The 23,363-nt window shown below is 39.2% G+C and overlaps 1 protein-coding gene across 20 annotated transcripts in view; it reads left to right on the top strand.

Moving 5' to 3' along the window:
* Positions 1-21,963, top strand: part of ablim2 (actin binding LIM protein family, member 2) — a 95,907-nt gene extending 73,944 nt beyond the window's left edge. For 9 of the 20 annotated variants that reach the window (XM_040141273.1, XM_040141271.1, XM_040141282.1 and 6 more), the window contains 10 exons: positions 4,529-4,636; positions 4,920-4,982; positions 6,781-6,834; positions 11,046-11,083; positions 11,299-11,407; positions 11,515-11,573; positions 14,508-14,568; positions 16,354-16,361; positions 16,482-16,562; positions 21,817-21,963. In XM_040141273.1, the coding sequence (XP_039997207.1) occupies positions 4,529-4,636; positions 4,920-4,982; positions 6,781-6,834; positions 11,046-11,083; positions 11,299-11,407; positions 11,515-11,573; positions 14,508-14,568; positions 16,354-16,361; positions 16,482-16,562; positions 21,817-21,930 (695 nt within the window). In that variant the 3' untranslated portion in view covers positions 21,931-21,963. Of the gene's footprint in view, positions 1-2,188; positions 2,261-4,528; positions 4,637-4,919; positions 4,983-6,780; positions 6,835-8,948; positions 9,195-11,045; positions 11,084-11,298; positions 11,408-11,514; positions 11,574-14,507; positions 14,569-16,353; positions 16,362-16,481; positions 16,563-21,816 lie in introns of those variants that run through there. The other 11 variants (XM_040141281.1, XM_040141284.1, XM_040141292.1 and 8 more) reach the window with 8 other exon arrangements.
* Positions 21,964-23,363: the final 1,400 nt, after the last annotated feature.

Here is a 23,363-nt window from a genome sequence, read left to right on the forward strand (position 1 = left end):
GGCACATTGAGGTTTGCAAGCAGGGTTACAAGTATCATTAGTGAAGTGTATTGTTTATGACAGAAGCACAAGTAAGTACAATATCAGCAAATGCATTCCTTAGAAATGACCCCCCTGACTAAAGCACTAATGAATATCAAAATGTTTTAACTGCAGGTCAAGGAGATAAGATAGAGGGATTCATCAGCATGTTTCTTTGAAGACTCTGCAGCATTATTACCCAGACTGCATACATCTGGTATACCAGCTATCTGCAAATGTTCTGTACATTATTCAATCAGTCATAAAAAATACTCCATGACACAGTTTAAAGGAAAACTGCAGTTCATTACAACTTGGATTTTATTTCCATTGCTCTAGCCATCATTTCAATAATATTATTGTATTCACCAAATTAATTGATGAAATCACAGCCACAGTGACATTGGTAAAAATAGCTATAAATGGAAGGCAAACACAAGGCAATCATTGAGAAAATGAAAATGAAAAATTATCCAAACTGTCCATTATAAAAATCCAGTCTGACTTTATGTTTCAACATTGACCTAGTTGCACTAGTTGTGCTCATTGCTTTCCTGTTCAATGAAGGAGTATTGGTAGCATTATGGGTGCGCTTTTTTTTGTTTGTTTGTTTGTTTTAAATGGTCATTAATCTGGCTAAATTGAAATCATTGTGTTCAGAGATCTCATCAGTTGCTTTGGTGAGTACAAGAAAACTGAAGTTGTAATAAACTGTAGTTTTTCTTTACTGTTGTGTTTTGGGTTATATTGTATGTAATATGAAGTGCACTTTCAAGAGCAGACACATGTTAGCGTGGAGTGTAAAGAAATTAGCAAACAAAGGTGCATAATGAAGTCAAAGATGTGTTTGTAATGGTTTCATAGACACCTTCCAACCAAAAACCCCAAAATCAAGCCAAGGTTGACTTTAAAAATATTTCACACATTGAATAGGGCTGTGACTTTTAAAAAAAATTAAGTTCGAAAAAATTCAAACCGACACACTTTAACACAAACTGCTTCAGCTGCCTCACTTCAGTGTAATGTAATGTTACCGTAAGGCAGTTGCATCCAACAAACACAGAAAACAGCTTTAACTGTATCCCAGATTTTTCCATCCATGGTGTCAAATTGAAAATGCTTCCTTACATTAATTCTCAGATGTTTTTTTTGCCATGATAATCCCTTCAGCATGGTTTACTGGTTGTCTTCATTTTGTATTATGGGTGTTAACAGTTAAGAACAATAGCTAGTTTACTGACTGGGCTTGGGTCAGATGACCATTGCTAGAGTACAAGGGAACTCATACACTTTTGGTAATTTTAATTGATCAAATATTTAATTCTTTTTCCGCGTTTGAATGTTAGTATCAATTTTGGATAAAAGGTGACAGCCCTAACATAAATGGTTCATACAGCACAATAAAGTTCTCATGTAGGGTCATTTTTACTTACAGGGAATCTTTGCCTGAAAAAGGATGTTATTCTTGTACTGCACTGAACTCTTTGCAACAGATTTGTTTAACATGTGTATGTGGATCCGAAATAGCCTGATTAAAAGGAGGATGTAGAGAGGGAAACGGCATGAGCTTCCACTCAAACATTTCACACAGAAAATCACGAATACGCAGTTCAGGGTTTTGGCGTTTTTGCCGTGCGCAGGGTGGTGAGGCTGAGAGAGGAGTTCTCTGATGGGGAAGATGAAAGAGAGGAGGGGGAACGGAGGAATGAAACAGCCCAAGCAGGCCGAGCTGTAATTTGGGGCCTGGCTGCCAGTTGCAGTGGCATGCAACACAGTGCTCTGCTGGCCTTGTTCAGGCCCCAGCGGTTCCTAACATGACATGAAAGAGGGCTATTTGTTTACATGTAACAGGGTCACATTTTAATGAGCTATCAGGTTCACTCATAGAAGTTACTGTGGTGGTAAGACTTAAGCAGCACTCAGGCTATTCAGATGTGTTGTCTAATGATGAAGACTGAGGGAGAGTTGAGGAGAGGGCCTTGCAAGGATGAATAAGGCATGCTTTTGTTTTTATCCCTCTGATTCTGTGTTAATGATCCTAAAACCATCGTTTATATCTTTGTGCTATTGTGTTGTTGGTTTTTGATTAATGAATGGACTCCTCCTTTTGTCAAATGTGCAATCTGTTCAGATAAATTATAACGCATCTCGTCCCAAACTCCCTTAGCCACCTACCTTACCTCCAGATGTTTGTATGAAGGATCTGCCCCACATTTAGACCTGCAATAACAGTACTCTGGTGTGTACTTGTGTGTGTGTTGATGGGCATGTGTGTGTGACAGTTTGTATGTGAAGGAGATCACTCAGACCAGCACTAACAGCACTGCTGTGTGTGTCATTGACCTCATCCACTTGCATCCAGATCTCTGCCGATGGTTCCTCTCTGAGGGTAGAAGAGTGTATGTTCAATCAGCTAACACTCTCTCACATACACTCTCAATATCTCTCTCTCCCTGTTTCTTCTGCAAAGCTTTGGATGTACAGTGTTTATTACTTTTGGCCTCAAAGGCGTCAGTGACTCCATCACCTAGCCTGCTTATGACATAACACAATGGGGTGGACCCTGCTTGTGATCAAAGATAATGACACACACATGCATACGCTCAGTACAATGTTTATGTATGTTACATTCTTACATGAACTGGAGAAACATAATGACCATTGGGTATCAAAAATAATTATTGGTCCCTGTCAGTACCATTATTTTGGCGCCTAAAATTACATTTAAACTCATACATTTTTGTGATTGTCTATTTTTAACTGTTAAGTGATGAGAACAAAGTCTCTCTGATCATCCCTTCAGATCCCTTCTCGGTGAATCATTGCTCTGGATCTGGTGCTAATGCTAACAGGTTAAGTGCTACCACATTTGCAAGAACCTAGCATTTGTCTTTAAATTGAAGTGGGAAGTAACTGTTGTGTGAAGTTTTTGGGGCTAAGAGCTGTTTTATAATTAAACCAAAGAGCTTAGAATAGTTTAGAACAATAGCAGCTTCTCTCTAACAGCTGTTTCCAAACTTGTTTGGGGAATTTCCAAAACCAGCAGTCTGACAGTCTACATCTACACTCTCTGCAGAAACTGGCCAGATGTGCTTACATGTGAAGACAGGCTGGGTTTCAAGAACTCTGCAAGTTCTGAATGAATTACTTCAGCAGCTTCCATTGATTACTTCAGTGGCCTCAGTGAAGTATAAAGCAGGACTGACACAGATAGATAACCTACATGCAATTCAGTCTCCGAATAACCTTACCAGGAAACTCCACATAGAAAGTCCCCATCTGGCTGTTGAATATCTTGCTCTGTGGCGACTACTAACTACTGCACAGCTGCCTTGTCCACCAAATATGAAGCAGCTGCATGAAGTATTTTGACAGTGAAGTTAGAAACAGAGAAACCTCTGAATAACCTCTAGCGCCATTGTTGAAGGATTCATTTGAAACATATTAATTGACCCTAGGAGTAACATGTGGTGCCATTGGCTTCGTCAGGTTGTAAGCTCTGATATGGTCTGGAGCAGTTTGAAAGGGATAATACACTTGTAATGCAGGTGTCCTAAGGCAAGCTCAAGCAGGTCAAAAATCTCCTGTGGAGGGAAAAAGCTGAATCAATCATTTTCAGTATGAAGACAGACTGTGAAAGCGGGGTCTTAGAAGATAGTTCTGACCTTTTGCGGTTTTAAGCAGGTGTCAGAAAAGTTACCACAGGTATCAGTCGCTCATGGTGGCCAAGCGTTCATAGGGATATTGCATTTTGATGCTTTGATGTCTGTTCTTTCTCTCATTGTGAAAGCATCATCTCCAGCCCTACAATTTGAATTCCTCAGGCAGACTGTGCATACCCAGCCTATTTCTTCATGTGTACCACAGCCAATTTAGTGGCCAGTCTAAATTCCATCCTTCTCCTATAGCCATGAGCTTTGGACAAAAAGAATACAATTGGAGATACAAATGGCGTAGCTCTGTGAAGGATGGTTGGTATTAATCCATGTAATTATCTTAGCTTTTAAGATTCTGAGGCTTTGCAATGAGAGGGGCCACAAGAAGTGGTTCAGGCACCAAGCACAGATTCCCCATGGATGCCCGTCAATGGAGGTATTCCAGATGTTTCAAACTTTAGTTCTTGGGGATTCCCAGGAGATTCTCGAAGATGTTGCTGGGAAAAAGGAGATTTGGGATGAGGGACAACATAGTGCATTATCTATGCTAAAAGGGTAGCATCCAAAATTCTACAGGATGATTTTTGTGTCTCATTATTTAACAGATCAGTAGACTAGTAGGATTCACTACTGAATTTGTTCAAGACAGTACGGTAAATACAAACACAGTAAACGGCTGGGTTATCAAGTCACCTGCATCATTATATTAATTACAGCTTCATATTTTAGCTTTATCAATATGCTTACCATAACGCTGCCTTTTTGCCCCCCAATACCCTTTGTTTTCTCCCAAACCCTTTCCCTTTTGCCTTTCATATCCAATGCCCAACCACCTCCGTCCCCAACTGGAGGTAGTGAAAGTGGTCGGAGTACCCCCAGTTTATCCACCTATTCCGATGGCAAATCCCCTTCATCTACTTCTACATATGTGGCTGCTCCCCGGCATTTCCACATACCAGGTAGGCCATAACTGCAGCGCTTGGCTCGCAACTCAACTTTTAATTTTTCCTACATCTTCACACATTCTATGGTGTAGACTACCATTAGTGACACAGAAGTAGATTACAAGGTAAGCTACAAGATAATAACAAATAACCAAAAATACTGTTTCTCTTACTGCTACTGATACCAAGGTTTAGGTTGGTTTACCAGCTAATACTTCAACACCAAGCCGCAAAGCTTTGTTTCATTGACCTCCTTTGTTTGAAAGTTTTAAGTCTGTTGTACTTCTGATCCACCCAGCAGTAGTGCTGTGTACCAACAACACTACACATCTAGATCACTGCAGCAAGGTTAAACCTGGAGGTCAGTTAATGCAAGATTTGATATTAAGCTACTAATTCATTTTTAACAAGAAAATTAATTTAGACTCTTTCCAGGTACATGCAGATATGTCTTGTGAAGCCATAAATGTGGATATTCAGTACCAAGCTGGTTACATTGGGCCTCATGCAAGAATCTTTTCTTTCAAAAAAAACCTCACAGCGTGGAACTTGAAGTCCTGCTGTAGGAAATCAGTTGACAAAAACATTGCAAAAACATTAACATTTAGCAGTGTCAGTGGGGGTATTAAGGGACCAAAAAAGAAATGTAATATTGGTACAGCTATCCATGCTGTATCATTGCAGAAAAATACCGTAACACAAATAAACAAATATCTTTATCTAATGACAGTAGTTTAGCTATTTACATGGTTTAAGCCTTGAACAGTTGTCTCTGGATTTTATTACTGTAGACTAGAATTATCAAGGCAGGCCAAGGCAACAGAGCCTTTAGACCTATTGTGACCTCAGTTGCCCGGTAAGATGAAATGCATGCAGACTTTTTGTAATGTACATGACTAGTACTACATTTCTGGAGTACTGTGAATTTGTTCATGTCTAAAAGAAAATTCTAAGTACATAAAATTTGTGAATGCCACAAGTTCTCTTAAAGCACTCATTCATGCCATATAATATTTAATCTGTTTGTATGAGTGGTTCTTGCACAAGGCCCAGCATCTTTACTTTTCTAGTGTAGCAGTTGACTCATTGCCTTCAGCTTATGGATTGTACTCTATATATCCCTAGGACTCTTTCAATCCAAGTGTCCCTGCAGTTTGCTAATTTCAAAGCAATTTTTTTGACACAACAAATATCTGGCGCGAGACTGCATAACTAAGAATTACATTTACAATACATTTGGACAGGAGTTGACGTCAAACAGTGTATCCTTCATAACTTTAAGTCTCTCACAGAGGAAAATCCATTTGATCCAACATATTGTTCCCATTGACAATTACACTGTCAGTCATGCAGAGGGAATAAAACCTCTCAAGTTGGAAGCAAGTTAAGTGGAAAAAACAGCCAACGATTTTCCACTTAATGGCTTTCATAGTCATCCTCTTTATTGCTTTTATATGGATATTGTTTCAGATACTGGCAGGCACTGAAACAAGCAAGAGAAATGACCCACATGTGTTTTATTGTGAGTCATGTTTCTGCTGTGGCTTAATGTGTGACAGTTGTTACTGAGCATCTCTGTTAGAGACCTTACTGGGTCCGCTGACACTAAAATGGATTAGATCAGTTTTAGGGAAAAAAAAATAAAAATATTGTCCCCATTATCCTCCAGAGGCACTTCATCTAACAGTGCAGTTAATGCAACAAGACTTACATTAACTTTTTCCATTGTTGCAATGTTTATGTTATTAATTTTGGTCCCCTTTTTGAATGATTTAATTTTAATTTTTTTAAAGACCACTAATACATATAGGCTGTCTGATGCCTGGGGACCATGAGTGGTTTCTGATATTATTCTTTGAATGTCATTGAATTGTTCTACATCAAATAACCTCCCACCATCCAACACAGACCAATAAATTCATATATTTTGAATATATTGCATGAATAATATTAAAAGTGATGTTTCTGTTGTGAAATAATAAAAATGACAAATGTGTTGAATCAAGCTCTACTGCCCCTCCTTTTGCTTCTTCAAATATCTCATCCCTCAATAACTGCTAACTCATGCTTCTTTTTCTCCATTCTCTCTTTCTTTCTATCCCTCCCTCCCATGTTGGCTTCTTCAATTTTCTTTCCTCTGCATCTGTTCCCATCTTCAGAGACTATGGTCAAAGATAATATCTATAGAAAACCCCCCATCTACAAACAGCATGGTACAGTCCACTTCCTCTTTAACATTTCCTTCTCTGGTCTGGTCTTTGCACGATGTGTTGCATGTCGCCTGTCAGTCATCTCGTCACCGGTTTATCCCAGTTCTCTTCCTTTTTCTTTTAAGGCCTGCACTCATGTAGTAGACTCCAAGGATCTACATTCATAGGGATGGTGTAAGAGTACACCCATTCTCTGTTATAAAATCACCTTATTAGACAAATAGAGAATCTATCAAGGGTGACCATTTAGGTGACGGGCAATGTTATGGCAAAATGAACCAACCGACCACTGAAATTTGCAACCCAGAGGTTTCGAACAAAGAAATATATGATGGTACCTATGACCCTGCAGAATTTGGCACTGTGCTAAAAAATGCAAAGTTCTGCCTTTTTGTGGGCTTGTTACTCCAGTGAGAAGATGAAATACTGTACATCCAAAAAAGTCGGTTTGAATGATTCACCTATGAGTTTGACGGCTCAGTCAGGCCAGTATCCCTGGGAATTACATTCATACTGGACAATGCTGTGCGCAAAAGTTACATCCAATGCCTACTTTCAGTGCCAATACAGGAAGTTCTGTGTCCTTTAAGTAGTGAAATGAAAAGTAAAGATGTGGAGGTCCGGGTGGTAGACGGGCTTGTAGCGCATCCAACTTTCATGCTGGAGACCGCAGTATGCATTCCATTATAATCCAACAGTTAATGCTGTACAAACCACAAACTTTCCCTAAATTTAAAATATTTTAATGTTCCAAAGGCATCAATATGCTTCAAATAAAATGCTTGTTGGATCGTCAATCAACGTATGATACCACCTCCCTGGGCACTTTTCCAATACTAAACTTTGGGGGACCACCCAACCATTTCTGTAATTTCTGAAACAAACAATCCCACAAACACACTCACTTCACGCAGCTTTTGGTCAGGTCTATCGAGATAAGAATGTTTTCTTTAAGAATGTATGAGTTTGGACTTCTCTCTCAACCTCTCTACTTTAATCCTTAACACAACTACTTCCATCAGTTTTCATGCCTTTGAAGAGAGACTGATAATTTGCACCATTACGCCCATTTTTATGATTTATTGCATCATGCCTCTCTCTATTACGGACAGCTTTCCACACCATCTTTGCGTGTGGCCATTCAGAACAGGTATACACTTTAACCTTAAGACATATATGGATGACTAAAAACTAGTTCATCTGAAGTATATTGAACCCTTAACCCTAACAATTAGCCACAACTGGAACTTTTCCTGAATTTTACCACACCGTAGCTACTATGGGCACACATTGTAGAAAGAAATTATTTTTAAAGGATTGACACTGTTTTTTATAAACGACAGTGAACATAATCCAGGATTTGGCTGAATCTTCCTATATCAGTCTGATGTCTGGTGATAGGATTGGCAGGGTGGTTGATGAGAGTATGAGAGAATTCAAGGCCTAAATCAGAAGAGAATACGAATAATTCAACCTAGAGGTTGAAATATTCAAGCATGCTGCATTTCTGGGAACACCCTGATCATTGATGTCACAGGAGATCTTTTACATTAGGCGTCAAATGCAAGACATTACCTGTGACATCATTGATCAAGATATAGCCAGACATTGAACATGATTGAAATTTTCAACCCATAGTGGGCAGTGCAGCAGCAGTTGTAGATACTTCAAATTAACTAGAGGGAAGAGAAAGCTCTTTGATCAGGGGCTAGATGTAACAACATGTTGAGGAGACTAACGTAAATGTTTGAAAGAAAGTCTGCATAATTGGGATTTGCCCATAATATAAACATTGCCCAAAATTTCAGTGTCTAATTTGGCACTGCAACACGGTGACACATTGGTAATCCAATCCATTTGGGACTGAAGCTGACTGGAAGTGGGGCCCTTGGGTGTTAATTTTCTCACCCCGATCATGCACGTCTGCACTCATCTCCCCAGCTCATTTGTTGGTTTTAGTGGTGATGCTGTGATTGTGTGTACACTGTGGGTGGTTGGGTACATGAATCACTGTGTATGGTGGCATTAGTGTTGTACCAATCACTGTTTCAATCACAATGTCTCTCCCCTAACCATTGTTTGTGTGTCTAAATTATGTTGTATGGTTTTCACTATAGTTGCTCTCAAGTTATATGTGCACATGACAAGGTCACCCGAAACACACAGTCACTGGAGTCCGAGGAGCCTGTTTTCACCTCAATCACATAAGGAAATATTCATCTTTATCAAATATAACAAGTCAATCAGCTGCATATGGCATAGTCCTACAGATTTATGAGCTGGCTGTCAGCATCGTGATTGTACGCATTCAGGCAAACGTGAGGTCACTGACAAGGCTTGTGCCGTCTGCCAAAAAAAAAAAAGAAAGAAAACCTATAAAAAAAATCTGTACCTCCCTCCTGTCAAGTAAAGACGTTGGAGCTGTGTAAAGTGACATTTTTTTTGAATAGGCTATACATACTTTATATGAATTTGGCCATTGCACATTTTATCTGATACTGGAGTTGTCACCAAAGTTATTTGGATACGTCTAGCATGCAGTATGTGAAGTGACCATATGTATTTAACATTGTCCTAAAACAAAGGAATTTGTCAGTAATTTATGTTAAAAATGACTAATTCAAGCTGACTAATTCAAGCTGTCTTGGATTAATAATTATGCGCACCAATTCATATAACAAAACTATAACACATAGCGGACATATTAACATACAGTATGTTGAAGCTATGTCAAAGGCAACACTATTTTGTTCAACAAGCTAATGCACTAAGTATATACTGTAAAGGTATTGCAGTCCAAAATTTTGAACAAAACTACATTAAATCCAAGGGGCTTATTTTTAGATAAAAATTTCCATGGCCTGACAACCAAAAAACATGTGGTCTAACACTGGATTAGACTACATAGTGATATATGTGCAGACATCAGATAGTTAGCCAGTACTGCTGAAACAACATCCAATACAGCATCACTATTATGTAAAAACATTTAAGGCAACAAGGACAAATGTCATGAATGCAATAACCAAACAAGGATGCTCCTTGCTCCTTGCTTAACTTATCAGAGTAGTTACAAAAACCTGCAGCTTCAGTTCTGTTAAGGAAGTTCGAAATTGATTGTTCGCTGCAGGCTCTTGAATTTAATGCAGTTTTGTTTTGATTTTGGACAGAGATCCATAGATTTTGTTTGGATTTTGCACATTTAACAGTTTTGTTGTTTCTTTGACATTTCTTAGCGAAAGCACAATTAAGTCACTCAATGGCTTGAAAAAGTTATTTGTGTGCACAATGTTTTGATTCCACGGGACAGTTTATTAATTGCATTATTAAATGCGCACAAATCTATTTTATATCTCCATAAAATCTACTAGACTTTATAGTAGCAGAATTTGAAGAGCTGAAAGACATAAAATAACAAGGTGAAAAGGCTAGAAGACTAAAAGCTCCTAGGAGCTGCCAAGCTGGTTACCCCCCACTATGTCAGATGAACAAACAACATACTGAGAGATTTGCCATTGTAGAAGTCTTACTAGTAGAGGAGCTAAAAACAGAAAATTCATTTTTACCCTGATGGAGTTGCTAGAGAAACAGGTCATGGAGTGTCTAACACTGAACACTCAGTCACAATCATAGCAATCTACCAATTCGTTTTTTGTATATTTCTTGAGTGCAAGTGGAAATTTCAGGTTGATGGTGGCTCTAGAGTCAAAAACAACAGGAGGTCACAAAAACATTAGGATTTATCTTCTAGGGACCATGATTATTCACAGCAAATGTGTTGGAAATCTGGTCATTCATTTTCAAAACAAAGTGTCAGGGAACAAAGTTTTTTTCAAGTGGAAGTTTTGACCAACGCCAGAGTTTAAAATCATTTGCAATCATCCTCTTGTGACCATGAATGTCCATACCAAATTTCCTGATGACCAGTCCTGTAACTGTTAAGATATTTTTCTCTGATGACCAATGGATCAAACTCACAAAATGTATAGTGTAGCCCTTTGAAAATAGTGTTGATACATATGTTAGTGGTTGCTATTCACACTGTTTTAATGTACACTTACACAACAAGCTCCCTGTAGATGCCGTCTGCAACTGATGATGTCACAGTCCGGAGATGATTTACACTAGAGTTATTAGTGCAGTACATTGGAGCTGAGAGGCAGATGATCCAGCACGTTAACTGTGACATCCTGTAACATGTGACTGTTTTACAGCTTCTAGAACATCCTGGCAAGATGGGGAGGATAGCAAGGTGGGTCTTTGTGTGTGTGTGTGTGTGTGTGTGTGTGTGTGTGTGTGTGTCTTTATCTGTCTAGCCATATCTGTCTCTTTTCAAGTCATTTTCTTAAACTTTACAAATACTGTACATCCATTTACTAATTCACTAACTCATTCTTTGCCATCATCCATCACCTCTTTCCATCTTTCTGTCTCTGTCTCTCTCTGGATCTTTCTCTCTCTCTGTAGAGGACCAGTTGGATGATCTTGAAGAGTGAGATTGATGGACAGATGGGTCCAGAAGACCTGGACCCCCGTAAATCCACTTGCAGTCTGCCCACTGACACCTCCCAGCCAAGTGAGTAACCAATCACAAGCTCAGCCTGATGTGAGTGATATGAATCAAAACAAATCGATCTTGAACAGAACTTCGAGCATGAAAAGATATACGTTTCTTCTCTGCAGATTTTCCCTACAATAAGTCTGCATCTTTACCCGGATATGGAAGGAATGGTATCTACAAGGTGAGCTGCCAATTTTATGTGGCACAACATGACGTAGTAGGAAAAATCCATGGTGCTTCCTGGAACTCAGACAGCTCAGCCAAAGATTTTCATTTTACAAGTGCTTGTTTTAGTCGGAATTGGAAAAGAGACGCAGCAACCATTACTCCATGCAGTATTTAAAACTGATACACTGGCAAAAAATGCCTAAAATGACCATGTCTTCCTTTGTAGACACATTTTTGATGAAGGATCGCAGTGGGCGCTAACCTCTGTGACAAATGCACTGCATTTCCTATGACTGCTTCACAATAAAAGCCACCCTGTGTTTCACTGGTTGAAAGCTTTAAATGTGAAGCAGCAGCAGTATGTAATGTTGGTTTAGCATTAGTAGTAAGTTAATACAGGTCTGATATGTGTGTGGAGGAGTGAACAGTCAACAGTGATATAAGTGAGGTAAAGGTGCAAACACTAAAACTGGATTAATATGCTGTATTGTCTCCTTTGAATCCCACATGCATGTGAAGGCAATCTGAATTCAGTACAGGAATGGCGGACTCTGCCACTATAACACAGAAGACTACTCTATAGTGATTACAGAGTTTAAATGCACTACTTGTGCTTTATTTTGGTAGCTCTGCCCAGCAGTTCTATTAGTTATGTTAACACTGTACTCACAAAAGTAATTATTTAGATCTCAGAAAGCAGCAACTTTGCTTAAAAACACGAGGTTGTTAACAATCCAACAGGTTACCCCAAGTATCTAAACCATTTAATTTGGAGGAAAAACCTAAAGTGAGTGTATCTGAAATGTTGCTTATAATCCCTCGCTGTACAGGAAATGAGTGTTCTTACAACCACAGTGAGTATGTTAGGGCAAAACTGGACCAGAGCTGTGAACTGGTTCAACTTTGAAGGGTGTTTACAACTGACAGTTTTGGTTATTATTTTACTGTTCGAATTTTACCTAATACAAATTGTAACGTAAACCCTTAACTTTCCCACCTGGCACAAAGACATATATATTCCTGCCAAACCAACATGACACAATACACTAATTTAACTTTGAGAATTTTTCCTTTGTTCCTCCTCTGTTCTAGTCAGGCTCAATAAAGGTCAGGTCCAAAACCTTGGCAGGTCTCCAGCCATGGCGTGCGTATGCTTGATTTGGTGGCCTGTCATTTAGCATTTGACACTCTAGATAGTGACTCGTAATGGGAAAGGGGGTCGTGCTTGTATCCATACCAAGTGCACCAGTGGATTAGAAGATCTTTAATCTTGCTGTCCTACTTTGGCTGCTTCATTACAGAAAGAGCTCTTGGATGTGTTGGGAGGATCTGACAGCTGTTGCCTTTTAGACCACTGGGTGGTACTGTTTCTAAGCTAATCTTGCTGTGGTACCGTAGTCAAATAGGCCTCCATCTTCATTTGTTTACATCAAGGTTTTCTCAAATCAACACACGCACATCATCCCCACCACATAACCCCCATCTCTCTGCTAAAACCTCAGAGCAGCATTTAAGGCCATTTGAAAGTTTTCCACAGTTTTAGTAATCAATCTCCCTGAGCCTTTCTCTCACAGTTTTGGTATCAGATTACACAGAGGTCAGTCAGTACCATTCACTCCACACAGGCAGGGCCTGGTTTATTATGAGGAGGCTGGGCTTATTTAGTCTATCATCCCCTGATGTGATATTGCTCCTCTCCCTTTGTGATTGTTGATGGATAGAGGACAGACAGACAAAACAGGCAGAGAAGGAAATGAAGGCTCAGGAGCCACAATGGAGTCATGGCACCAAAGCATACTTAACTATTTTTCAGTTGCTGACATTACTGGTTAGTGTTGTTTACATCATGTGTTGGAAGTAGAATAAAGGGGGATAGATCTTTTTTTGTATTAAATGTGTAGCTATGTGACACTATGCTGACATTATACTGATACCATTTTGTGTAAGTACGTGCTCATTTACAGAATGGCATTGTGCTCAATCTACATTTAAAGTTGAACCGAAATTAAATTGCACTTACTTTTTTCTGCTTCAGCATACACATAATCATAAATTACAGCAATGCTAGCAACTCTGTGGTAGACAGTGGTGCTTTGAGATAATGCTAATATTAACATGGTTTCATGCAATTACATTTTCATCATGCTAATATTTAGCAGGTAACATTTTACAGCATTACCATCTTAGTTTGGTGTGTTAGCATACTAGCATTGGCTAATTAGCAGAAAAATGCAAAGGACAGCTAATGCTTAAGGGGATTCTGTTAGTTTTGTAATTATTATTATTAGGCAAATTGGACAAAATGAAATTTTTATCAGCTGGGTCCACTAAAGGAAAAGCCTTGAACAGCACATTCGTTTTCTAACCAATGTCCCCTAATAATAGCTAATTAGCTAGTCAGCTGTAGCACGTTAAAAAGCTTCAAAACATAGCTAGATGCTAAATGGTGTGTCTTTATTCTTCAACACAAAAACGCTGTTTGCCCATAGTTTTTAGGTACAGTTAGCTGTGCAAGTTTGTTTATAATGTGTCTCCATGCCCCTGCCAGCACAGGTGTCAATCAAACCCAGCAACAGCAACACACACTCAGAGGCTTGGAGGGAGCAATTGTGATTTTAGTTGGATTTGAAGACTGAAAATAGAAAGCTGCTGTCAATCTTTAATTTTGAGTGTTTTTTATAGCCACCCTCAAGCCAGATTAACTCTATTAATGGGCAAACAGTCTCTCCAAACTAATTTAATCTCACTATCAGAAAAATGCAGCACACTCATTTCCTATTGGTCACCACGAAATAATGTGAGCAAACCAAGGGCAAAAACAGTGACTAAAAGGCTTTCAGATCAACCCTAGCTTTGATAAAGACCAGCCATGTTCTTGGCAACATGAAGCAGGATATCCAAAAGACGGTCTAACTGTGTGTCTGTTCATGTGTGTGTATTCCTGCAGGCTGCTGAGATGGTGGAGGATGAAGTGGACCCAGACTCCCAGAGCTGGGGAGGCATGCGAGGTGAAAGTGAAAATTAACTTAAAGCTGTTTATCTTCGGCTCTTCTTTGCTCTTTCTAATCTTAATGGTTTGCAAGCTTTTTTTAGTGTTACACTGTTGATAGGTGCATCAGCACCTATCAACTAAAACAATGTCTGAGCTTAAAGTTCTGTAAACTTCAAGAGTGTTTCAGGTTATTCACAGTCATATCGGGTTAAGAGTATAGGTTTTGTAGCCCTTTTTAAAAAAAAATTAAATTCAGGGATCTTAAACATGCAGTACACACAAAACAACCTAGAAGGTTCTATAGGCACTAGCTGAATGTCAGTCACCTAACCTTTTTCCCACTAAATACCCATTTCTTTTTCATTGATATACTCAATGTTAATCACCATGGATTATCTAATCTTCCTTTTCTTTGAAGAAAGCATTTTTTGTTAAATTTAAAATCTTCTCACTTGTAAATTGCATTTGGAAAAATTTAAGTATGACTTCAGACCACATCCTGGAACAGAGATTGTGTTAAATGTTAAATGATATACATCTGAAAACTAATTCAGTGAAAACATCAGTTCTGTATCTCAGCCCTTAGAACATCTGGCCATAAAATAATTCTCGACAGATTTGAAGATTTCGTCATCTAGTGCAGTCCTCAGTTGGTTCGGATCATATCTTGAGTCTATGCTGTGCCATTGATGATCACTACCATTACCTGTGGAGTCCCCCAGGGTTCGATTCTTGGTCCCTCTACAATATTATTCAACTTGGACGTAATCCCTCTGGGCCCAATCATACAAGACAATAAGTCTTCATCATTGCAACTGGGGACAAAACACAGCACCATAGTTACGAAAGTCATCTGAAATTGACCCAGAATTTGAAAATGAGCGGATTCAAACCATTAAATTTTTTATCAAGTTTTTACAAAGTGGAGTCTTTAGCTTCCTCTAACCATTAGCAACGCACATTGCAGAACTTTAAATTCAGCAATTAGGCATTCCATAACAAAATGCTACTTAAGAGTTAAAGTTAACTTCTCCAGTCTAGTTTCAAAATATACAGTCTTGTTCCTATGCCTTTTAAATCAAAGAACTGGATATTTTCTATCACAGTTGCTTGTCTTTTGTAATGATGATTCGACCAGGAGAGTTTTGTGTCCATCCAAGTTTCGGACGTGCTCGAATATCAGTCACCTAACACTGTCTATGTTGAAAATCGACAGGACTTTTGGAACCTTGGACTTCCTAAACAATTTCCTCTGACTTTGCAACTCTTGTTGTAAAGAGTCAAAAACTCAATCCCCCAAAAGGACCTCTCCCTTCAGACAAAAGCATCAGCTAAAATCTTAATCTATAAAATGTTACCCATTTCATCTTTCCTCGAAAAGCGGATCTATGGTCAGTTTATCATCCCTGACCAAGCATGGAGAGCCCTGCAGCTCTGGCTCCAGATCAGTGAATGGAGGTAACAGCGTTGATGGGTGATGTCATTTTTCCAGCTGCAGAATTATTGCTGTGTGATTACAAGTGTGTGTTTTCTACAGTCCTGGCTGTATCTTAAGTAAAGAGAGAGTTGACAGGATGCCAACCTCATTACAGTGTGTGTGTGTGTGTGTGCGTGTTTGTGCGTGTGCAGAGAAACCGTTTATGATGCTTTTGACGCCTTTGAAACCCAATATTATTGAGAAGATTTGGGTCCAGGGTCAGGATCTATTATGGTCGTTTTTATAATAGGCCTGCAATTTAAATAAAAACTCATTGTTCCGCCAGATTAATTCTCTGTTTTCTCTCTCTCTTTTCCCTCTCAGAGTACAAGGTAAGAGTTTGTTAATACTTTAGAAATATACTTTAATATTCTTGGCGGCTTGTTTTGAACATTGGATTATAATTGTATTCCCCAATAAATATCCCACAATGCTTACTTTGTGTGTGCCAGGTCTACCCTTATGAAATGCTGGCAGTGACGCATAGAGTGAAAGTGAAGCTTCCCAGAGACGTAGATCGCACCAGACTGGAGGTGAGCTCTAATCTTCCTTTCCCTGCTCCATCATTTCCCCTCTTCTATCCAAAGGTCATTAAAAAGCCTGAGAGAATGTGAATTTGTAGCCTACAAAAAAAAAAATCAATATTATGCAGTTAAGCCATTTGCGATAAAAGTATCAGCCAAAGCTTAAAGAATTTTTTTTAAAGGTGGATAAATGATTGTAAGTTTTCTGCTTTAAAAAAAATATATATATATACACTGTGTGGCCAAAAGTATGTGGACGGGAGGGTGTTTTTAGGCCTTCTAGCCTGGGGCTGTTTTTGTCAGATCCTCTAACCAGTTGTACCCAACAACACTTGTAACTTTCCAAAACGAATTGTCTGACAATCACACCCACTTAACTCAGGGACTGGCCACCTGTTTGGAGGTATGAAAGTAGTCAGGATTTGAACTTCTTTCTCAAGCTCTATTTTTAATTCTTCACACAACTACTTACCTTACTTTTAGTAAGGTTGACGAGAGACTGTCCAAAAGTTTGTACCATTATTCGCCTTTGTTCGATTCAGTGCGTTCCTTGCTCTGTCCATACTAATGGGTGTATACCAAAAGAAAAGAAAAATGAAATGCTATTGAAACTGCTGAATTATTAATGCACTAATCTTATAATCACATTTGGTTTCCTTGATAAGTGTATGATTAATAATGTTGACCTTCCTTCAATAGTGCAAAGTGCTCTGTTCTTTACTGCCTTTCAATTCCAGCATGTTTTTAGGAGAATATTGACCGTGAACAAAAACATAGGTTAGATTTTATTACCTCATCAACATGCAAAGAAGGTGTAGTAGAAAGAAATACCTTTTCCAGCCCTAGTAGTTTCTGCAGTTTTAAGATTAAGCTACATAGGAGCAGGCAGCATATGGCCCCAAGAACCTCCATCAAGAACATATGAAAGGTGAAATAAGGGGCAGAAAGGGGCTCGGCAAAGCACTAACGGCTGCTCATAAAGCTTAAATGCTGCGAGTGCATGGTAACAATTGAAAGCATTTTTTCTCTCATTTGGATTTTGGTAGCTGAAAAGTAAGATGAATCTTTAAAGAGATATTTGTGAGTAAATCGAACAAACTGTAATGGTGCTGTAGACTAAAGAAGAATTTTGAAATTTAAGAAGGAGATATATCCCTCCATCCCCTTCGCCCTTGGTCATAAGACCTAATTCGTTTAAAGTATTCTAAAGCCTTAAGTTCCAATGAAAGGAGATGCAGCAGCATAAAATGATATTCCAGACAATAGTGTACTCCCAGCTTTTTGACAGCAGTTTGTTTTTGGCCCTTTCCTCTTTCAACTTGACAGTTCCCCAAAGCCAGCAAAAAGCCAGGTCCATAAAGAAACAGTTTTCCCTGTTAGGTGTGGAAGAACTTGACTGGACTGCACGGAGGCCTGACCTCAACCCATCCAACAATTTTGGGTGATAAAGACTGGCTTGCAGTCAGTGAGTGCCCCAACCTCACTAGTGCTGTGGCTGAATGGGGGAATATCCCTGCAACCAGGTCCAAAAATCTGGTTGGAAAGCCTGAAACCAGAAGAGAGGAGGCTGTTATAGCAGCAGATGAATTTCCATGGTTTTGGAATGAGGTGTTCAGCAGTCATATAAAGATGCAATGTACGGATGTCCAAATACCTTTGGCCACATGGTTTAGTTTGCTGCAAGAAAACTCTATAAGATGGAGCTGTGAAATGTAAAATAAATGCAATAAATTGTGCGATTATATTGAGACATGTCAGTATAATTGACGGTAGTGTTACTTGCTCTTGCCCTGGGTCACGGCAAGTTTAACCCACAAGCATGTCTTGAAATAAAAAATTAGGCATAATTGGACTTAATGTCCCATAATAACTGATTTCCTGCAGCTGTTATTCTTACACTACCCATTAACAGATTCAGAACTTTCATTAACTTTGTGCAGTTGAAAACAGGAAATGATTTAGTCACAAAAGTAACCCATTTAAAAACTTCAATTGTGGTCCTCCCTCCCTCAGAAGAGGTTTCACGAACCCTTTTTTCCAAAAACACCCCCTTTAAAATATTTAAACCTTAAGTAACCCTAACATGAGAACTCCCTGTGAGCCTTTGGGTTATGGGAATATTGTCCCAAGAGGAGACGGACCGTCGGAATATTGATATGTTACTGACTCAAGATGTCCCTCTGTGGTTGGGAACAGTAGAGTGGAGTCATATCGTCATTAGTGTGAATGTGTGTGTGTGCCAGAGAGAAACATTCCAACCTCTCTTCTACCCACCACTGTTCCTGATCCTTGAACCCAAAGTGCTTCTGGTTTACCCAACCCAATCAGCAGCTAAACCTGTATTAAAACTCAAATTTAGAGCCAAGATGGACACACTTTCCCATGAGGTAATACAACCAAATGTGATATTTTTGACCTGGGACTGGTAGTGTGTGTGAGGTTTTGCACAAAAGTATCAGCCAGCGAGCTTTTGTGTGTAGTGCAGTGGCACAACTTAAAGGAGTACTTCAAAATTTTTGGAAACACGCTTGTTTGCTTTCTGTCTGAAAGTGAGATGAGAAGATTGATACCCATCTCATGCGTATGTGTTAAGTACAGAGTTGGAGTCAGGACATAGTTAGCCTAGCTTACCTTAAAGACTGGAAACCTTTATTTCTAACTATTTTCAAGCCAAAAGATTAGAAATATTAACTATAATTTTAGTCCTATAATCAAATAAAAGGTTATACATGCTGCAACTAAAAACTCACAATTTAGTTACAGTACTCTTATGACCCCAGCAGTAAGACAGTGTTGGTTTTGTAAAGATTTATTTATTTTTTTGGTATGACATACATGAGTGCTCTTTACTTTAGGAGCGTGTACAAATAAAATTTTGATATATAGAAAACTCGATTTTTTTTGTTGTTATTAAAAAAATGTATAATAATTCATTAAAGCCCAGTATCTGAGAGTCATCTTGTTAATTTGTGGTTCTTTGTTTAGTCTGAAAGAAAGCTGTACAATATTAGTACTGCAGAGTTCATCTGTATCTCATTAAAGAGATACTGGGGCCATCAGAAAGTACTACTATAGGAGCAGGAACTTGTTGGAGGGCAGAAACTACAGCCAAGGATCCCAAACTATAACCAGGTTTCCCTGGCTAATATGCAAGAAAAAGTTCAAGAGTTCCTATAAAAGTTACTGAGCCCCTGGAAAAGTTCCTGCAGTGGAAAGGGGCCACTAGTTGCCCAATTTGCAGGTTCAATCATCATGTATTATGTTGGAAAATGGTGATAATGACATGCCTTAACGGAGTACTACTTACAGTATCGATGCCGTTGAAGGCTAAATCCTCATGTCCTTCTACTCTCTGAAGTAATAGGGTAGAAAGTTACACCCTCTAATGAAAATGATCACATAATATTAGTTATAATAACTTTATTGAGTAACATGTTTTGAAAAGGAGATTTTCTTGGTAATAGAGATTGTACTCTCTGTCCTTTTACCATCATGTTGTTATCCCATTAGCATGGAAGTTGAGAAATGAAAGCGATCTGGATGTTTTTGCCTCAGGGTCAAAAACCTGTCACTTCACATTCCTCCCTCTGTTGGCTAGTATGGTAGCCAGGTGATTGGCTATCACACAGCAACCGCCTGCCTCTAACTTACTATCATCACAAAGACACACAACTGCTGAGCACTGTGCAGCCAAAGTTTTACAATAAAGCAGTGTATGCTTTTCTTCTAGGTCTAAATCAATACCATGCATGTTTTTGTTCCATGGTATATTTTTGACATTTACAGAGGAGTTAGTGAGTGTTTGCAGTGAGAGCCAAAGTGGGTTTTGGATAGCAGTTCAGCATTGGATGAACTTCTGAGGCACAGAATTGAATTTGGTGTGTTAAACCTCAATACAGAAGGCAACGTCATGCCTGCTAATGTGGTGAACACAAACATGATTTTAGGATTCGATGAATTGTGTGAAGCTGCTACGGAATTACCATACAGCAGAAATGGGTGAGTAAAGCCAAGTTGGCCTAGAGGCAGGAATAATCTCATTGGTTCAGGGGAAGTTTTAATCAATTAAGCCAAAGAGCCACATGTTCTGCTGACTCAGTAGAACATGTGGTTCATTAGTGTGAAGCCTGGTGAAAATTCAACACAGAGAAGCTAGTGTTATTCACTCAGCTGGTACTTTAACAGGTACACCTAGCTTAAATGTATTCAGTCTAATACAACAGTCCTGCAATAAATCCTCCTCCATGAAGGTTATAATGTTAATTTTTTTAAAAACTGTTTTATTGCGTTATATTAACGGGTGTTTATATTATTTTGTCAACCCCATTTATATCAATGAAGGTAGGCTAAATAACAGAAGCACCTCTCTGTATAATACAATACAGCTCAACAGCAGCACAAACTACATCTTCCAAAATGATCACACAGTTGAAATCAACATGTCTCTAAAACACTTTAACACAAACTGAACATTACAACCTTCATGATGGAGGATCTATAGCAGGGCTGTTGTATTAGACTGCATTAGTTTTAGCTAGCTCCTCCTAAACTGCCAACTGAGTGTATAGAAGCAAAAGTTTTGGATTGAAACAATGCATTTCGGTGCAACTGCAGTGATGTGGTGGATTGAATTGCAGAGTAAATTTGTGCTGTTCAGTGCTGTTTGTGCTGTTCTTTTAAGGAACAGAGAGAACTGAAGAGTCACCCACAGGGATTTGTCTGTATGCCCGATGTCCGTGTATGCCCGATGGCCAGTCCGACTACGGATGAGAGTCTGGGGGCGGGGCTGTGTGGTGATGTTACTTTCTGATTTATTGAGTGTGTATCTTCATGGCATTGGTAGCCGGAAGGAACGCCAGGCTTATTTAGCCTACTTATTAATGCAAGGTGCCGGAACGCCGTTCTACATTGTTCTGGCCCACTTTAACCCCTGCATATAAGCCTGTGCAGTAGGTAGTGGTGTTGAGCACGGGGAATATGTTTCAGAAGAATGATGGTCATCTCCACTGATAATGTTCCAGAGTTATAAAATTTTTGCTAAGGAGCATTGAAGCTGTTTTAGAGGCCTGTGGTGGAACAACACCTTACTATGCTTTATGTTGGTTTGAACTTCAGTTTGCCACCCATCTGTGGGTTGTTTTAACCAATTTGTACAAATAACCAGTGCTAACGTGCTCTGGTGAGGACAGCCTCTTTAAATTACATACAGTACTTGTCTTTTTTTACAAAGCATATGTTTTTCTGCTGTGTTTTGCTTCTCCAGAGACACCTATCTCCTGAGGACTTCAAGCAGGTTTTCGGCATGACACTGGAGCAGTTCGACCGCCTGGCCCTCTGGAAGAGGAACGACCTTAAGAAGAAGGCACGCCTTTTTTAGACAGACAAAAAAAAAAAAAAAAACGCCAAGCAACATCTCAATAACAAAGCGTCCCGTCTGGAAGGAAGCAGAAAAGAAAAACCAACCCATCTGAAATATCTATATATGCACCTCCATGATATCCCTACTTTCCACCTGTAAAACGCCATGCCATCTGCCTGTGATGTCACGGAGAGTTGCTCCGTGTGGGAACATTCTCACGTCGAGGCAGCATCTATAGCTTTTTGTATGCAATGTGGTCCAAATCTTTGACTGACAACCTTACAGAAGAGGACGAGGAGCTGCGTTTGCATGGCCTGTGTTGATGCTCCTCGCTTCCCATACGGTTTCTGTATCCACACCGTCTCCCACCCATCCCAACACTTTCATACACCCTGGTAAAAATAACAGCTTCTTCTGAATCTCGTGCAGGCCTTCCTCCAGGTTTCTGTGGTCCTGACTGTTTTATGTCTTCTACTCTGTCAATCTTGACTTATCTCCTTGCTTTTATCTCGAGTTTTTCATCTGCAGCGAGCTTGTTTTCACTTTGCAACAGTTTATCATCCCGTCCGTGTATGCATATCGTCTGTTCGCTGCTCTACCTTTTCTCTCCTTGTCTCTCCATTATTTTAAGTTGTTACCACTGCACTGACTGACTGTTATATTGTCAAGCCAGTTCATTTTAACACCCTTGACATTACTTTAGGACAGTGAAGATACTGCAGACTGGTACACACTCACTGTTCAAGCATGTCATGGCCAAAGACAGGGTAAAAAACAACCTCAGCTTCTCTGATCTTTTACTCCAAAAACTGTCAAAAAGCACCTTATCATACACTTTTGTTTTTTATTTTCCTCCATGTTGTTTTCAGTCAGAGACAGTGGGAAAGATTGGTATGTTTGAATGCGTTCCCATATCTTACACAAGCCTCTCGTAAATCAGCGCAGATAGGGAGTGCCAGGGCTGGATAGGGGCCAAAACATGGTAGTAAATCACAGATGGGGAGGTGGTGGTGGATGGGGGGTAAAAAAAAAGGAGAAGAAAATATACAGTACAGAACGTTTCAGGGTATGCAAAGGTGTCAACCATGCAACATTGCCAGGGTGATATGCACTCACAGAAAAAGAAACAAAAAGCAAATTAAATTATTTTTATAAGCTATTTTTGACTTCTGGAAAGGATCATTACACCAATCATGAGACACAGGTGAGAGAAATCATGATTTTGTTACCAGAAAAAAAAAAAGGCCATGCTGACCTGTTAAGCTTCAGAGACCTGCAGCAGCACTTAAGCATAACAAGTGAGGTCGTGCTTGATTTAAAGCTCAATACTATAACTGTGTTATTTCTTCTCAGATAGAGATCTAACTCTTTATATGTTTGTTGTTTGAAAACATTGTTGCATACAGTAAAAGCTACACATTTAAGGTGAAGACTATCAGCTTTGCTTGATT

The sequence above is a fragment of the Xiphias gladius genome, chromosome 12 (assembly GCF_016859285.1).
Source record: "Xiphias gladius isolate SHS-SW01 ecotype Sanya breed wild chromosome 12, ASM1685928v1, whole genome shotgun sequence".
NCBI lineage: Eukaryota > Metazoa > Chordata > Actinopteri > Istiophoriformes > Xiphiidae > Xiphias > Xiphias gladius.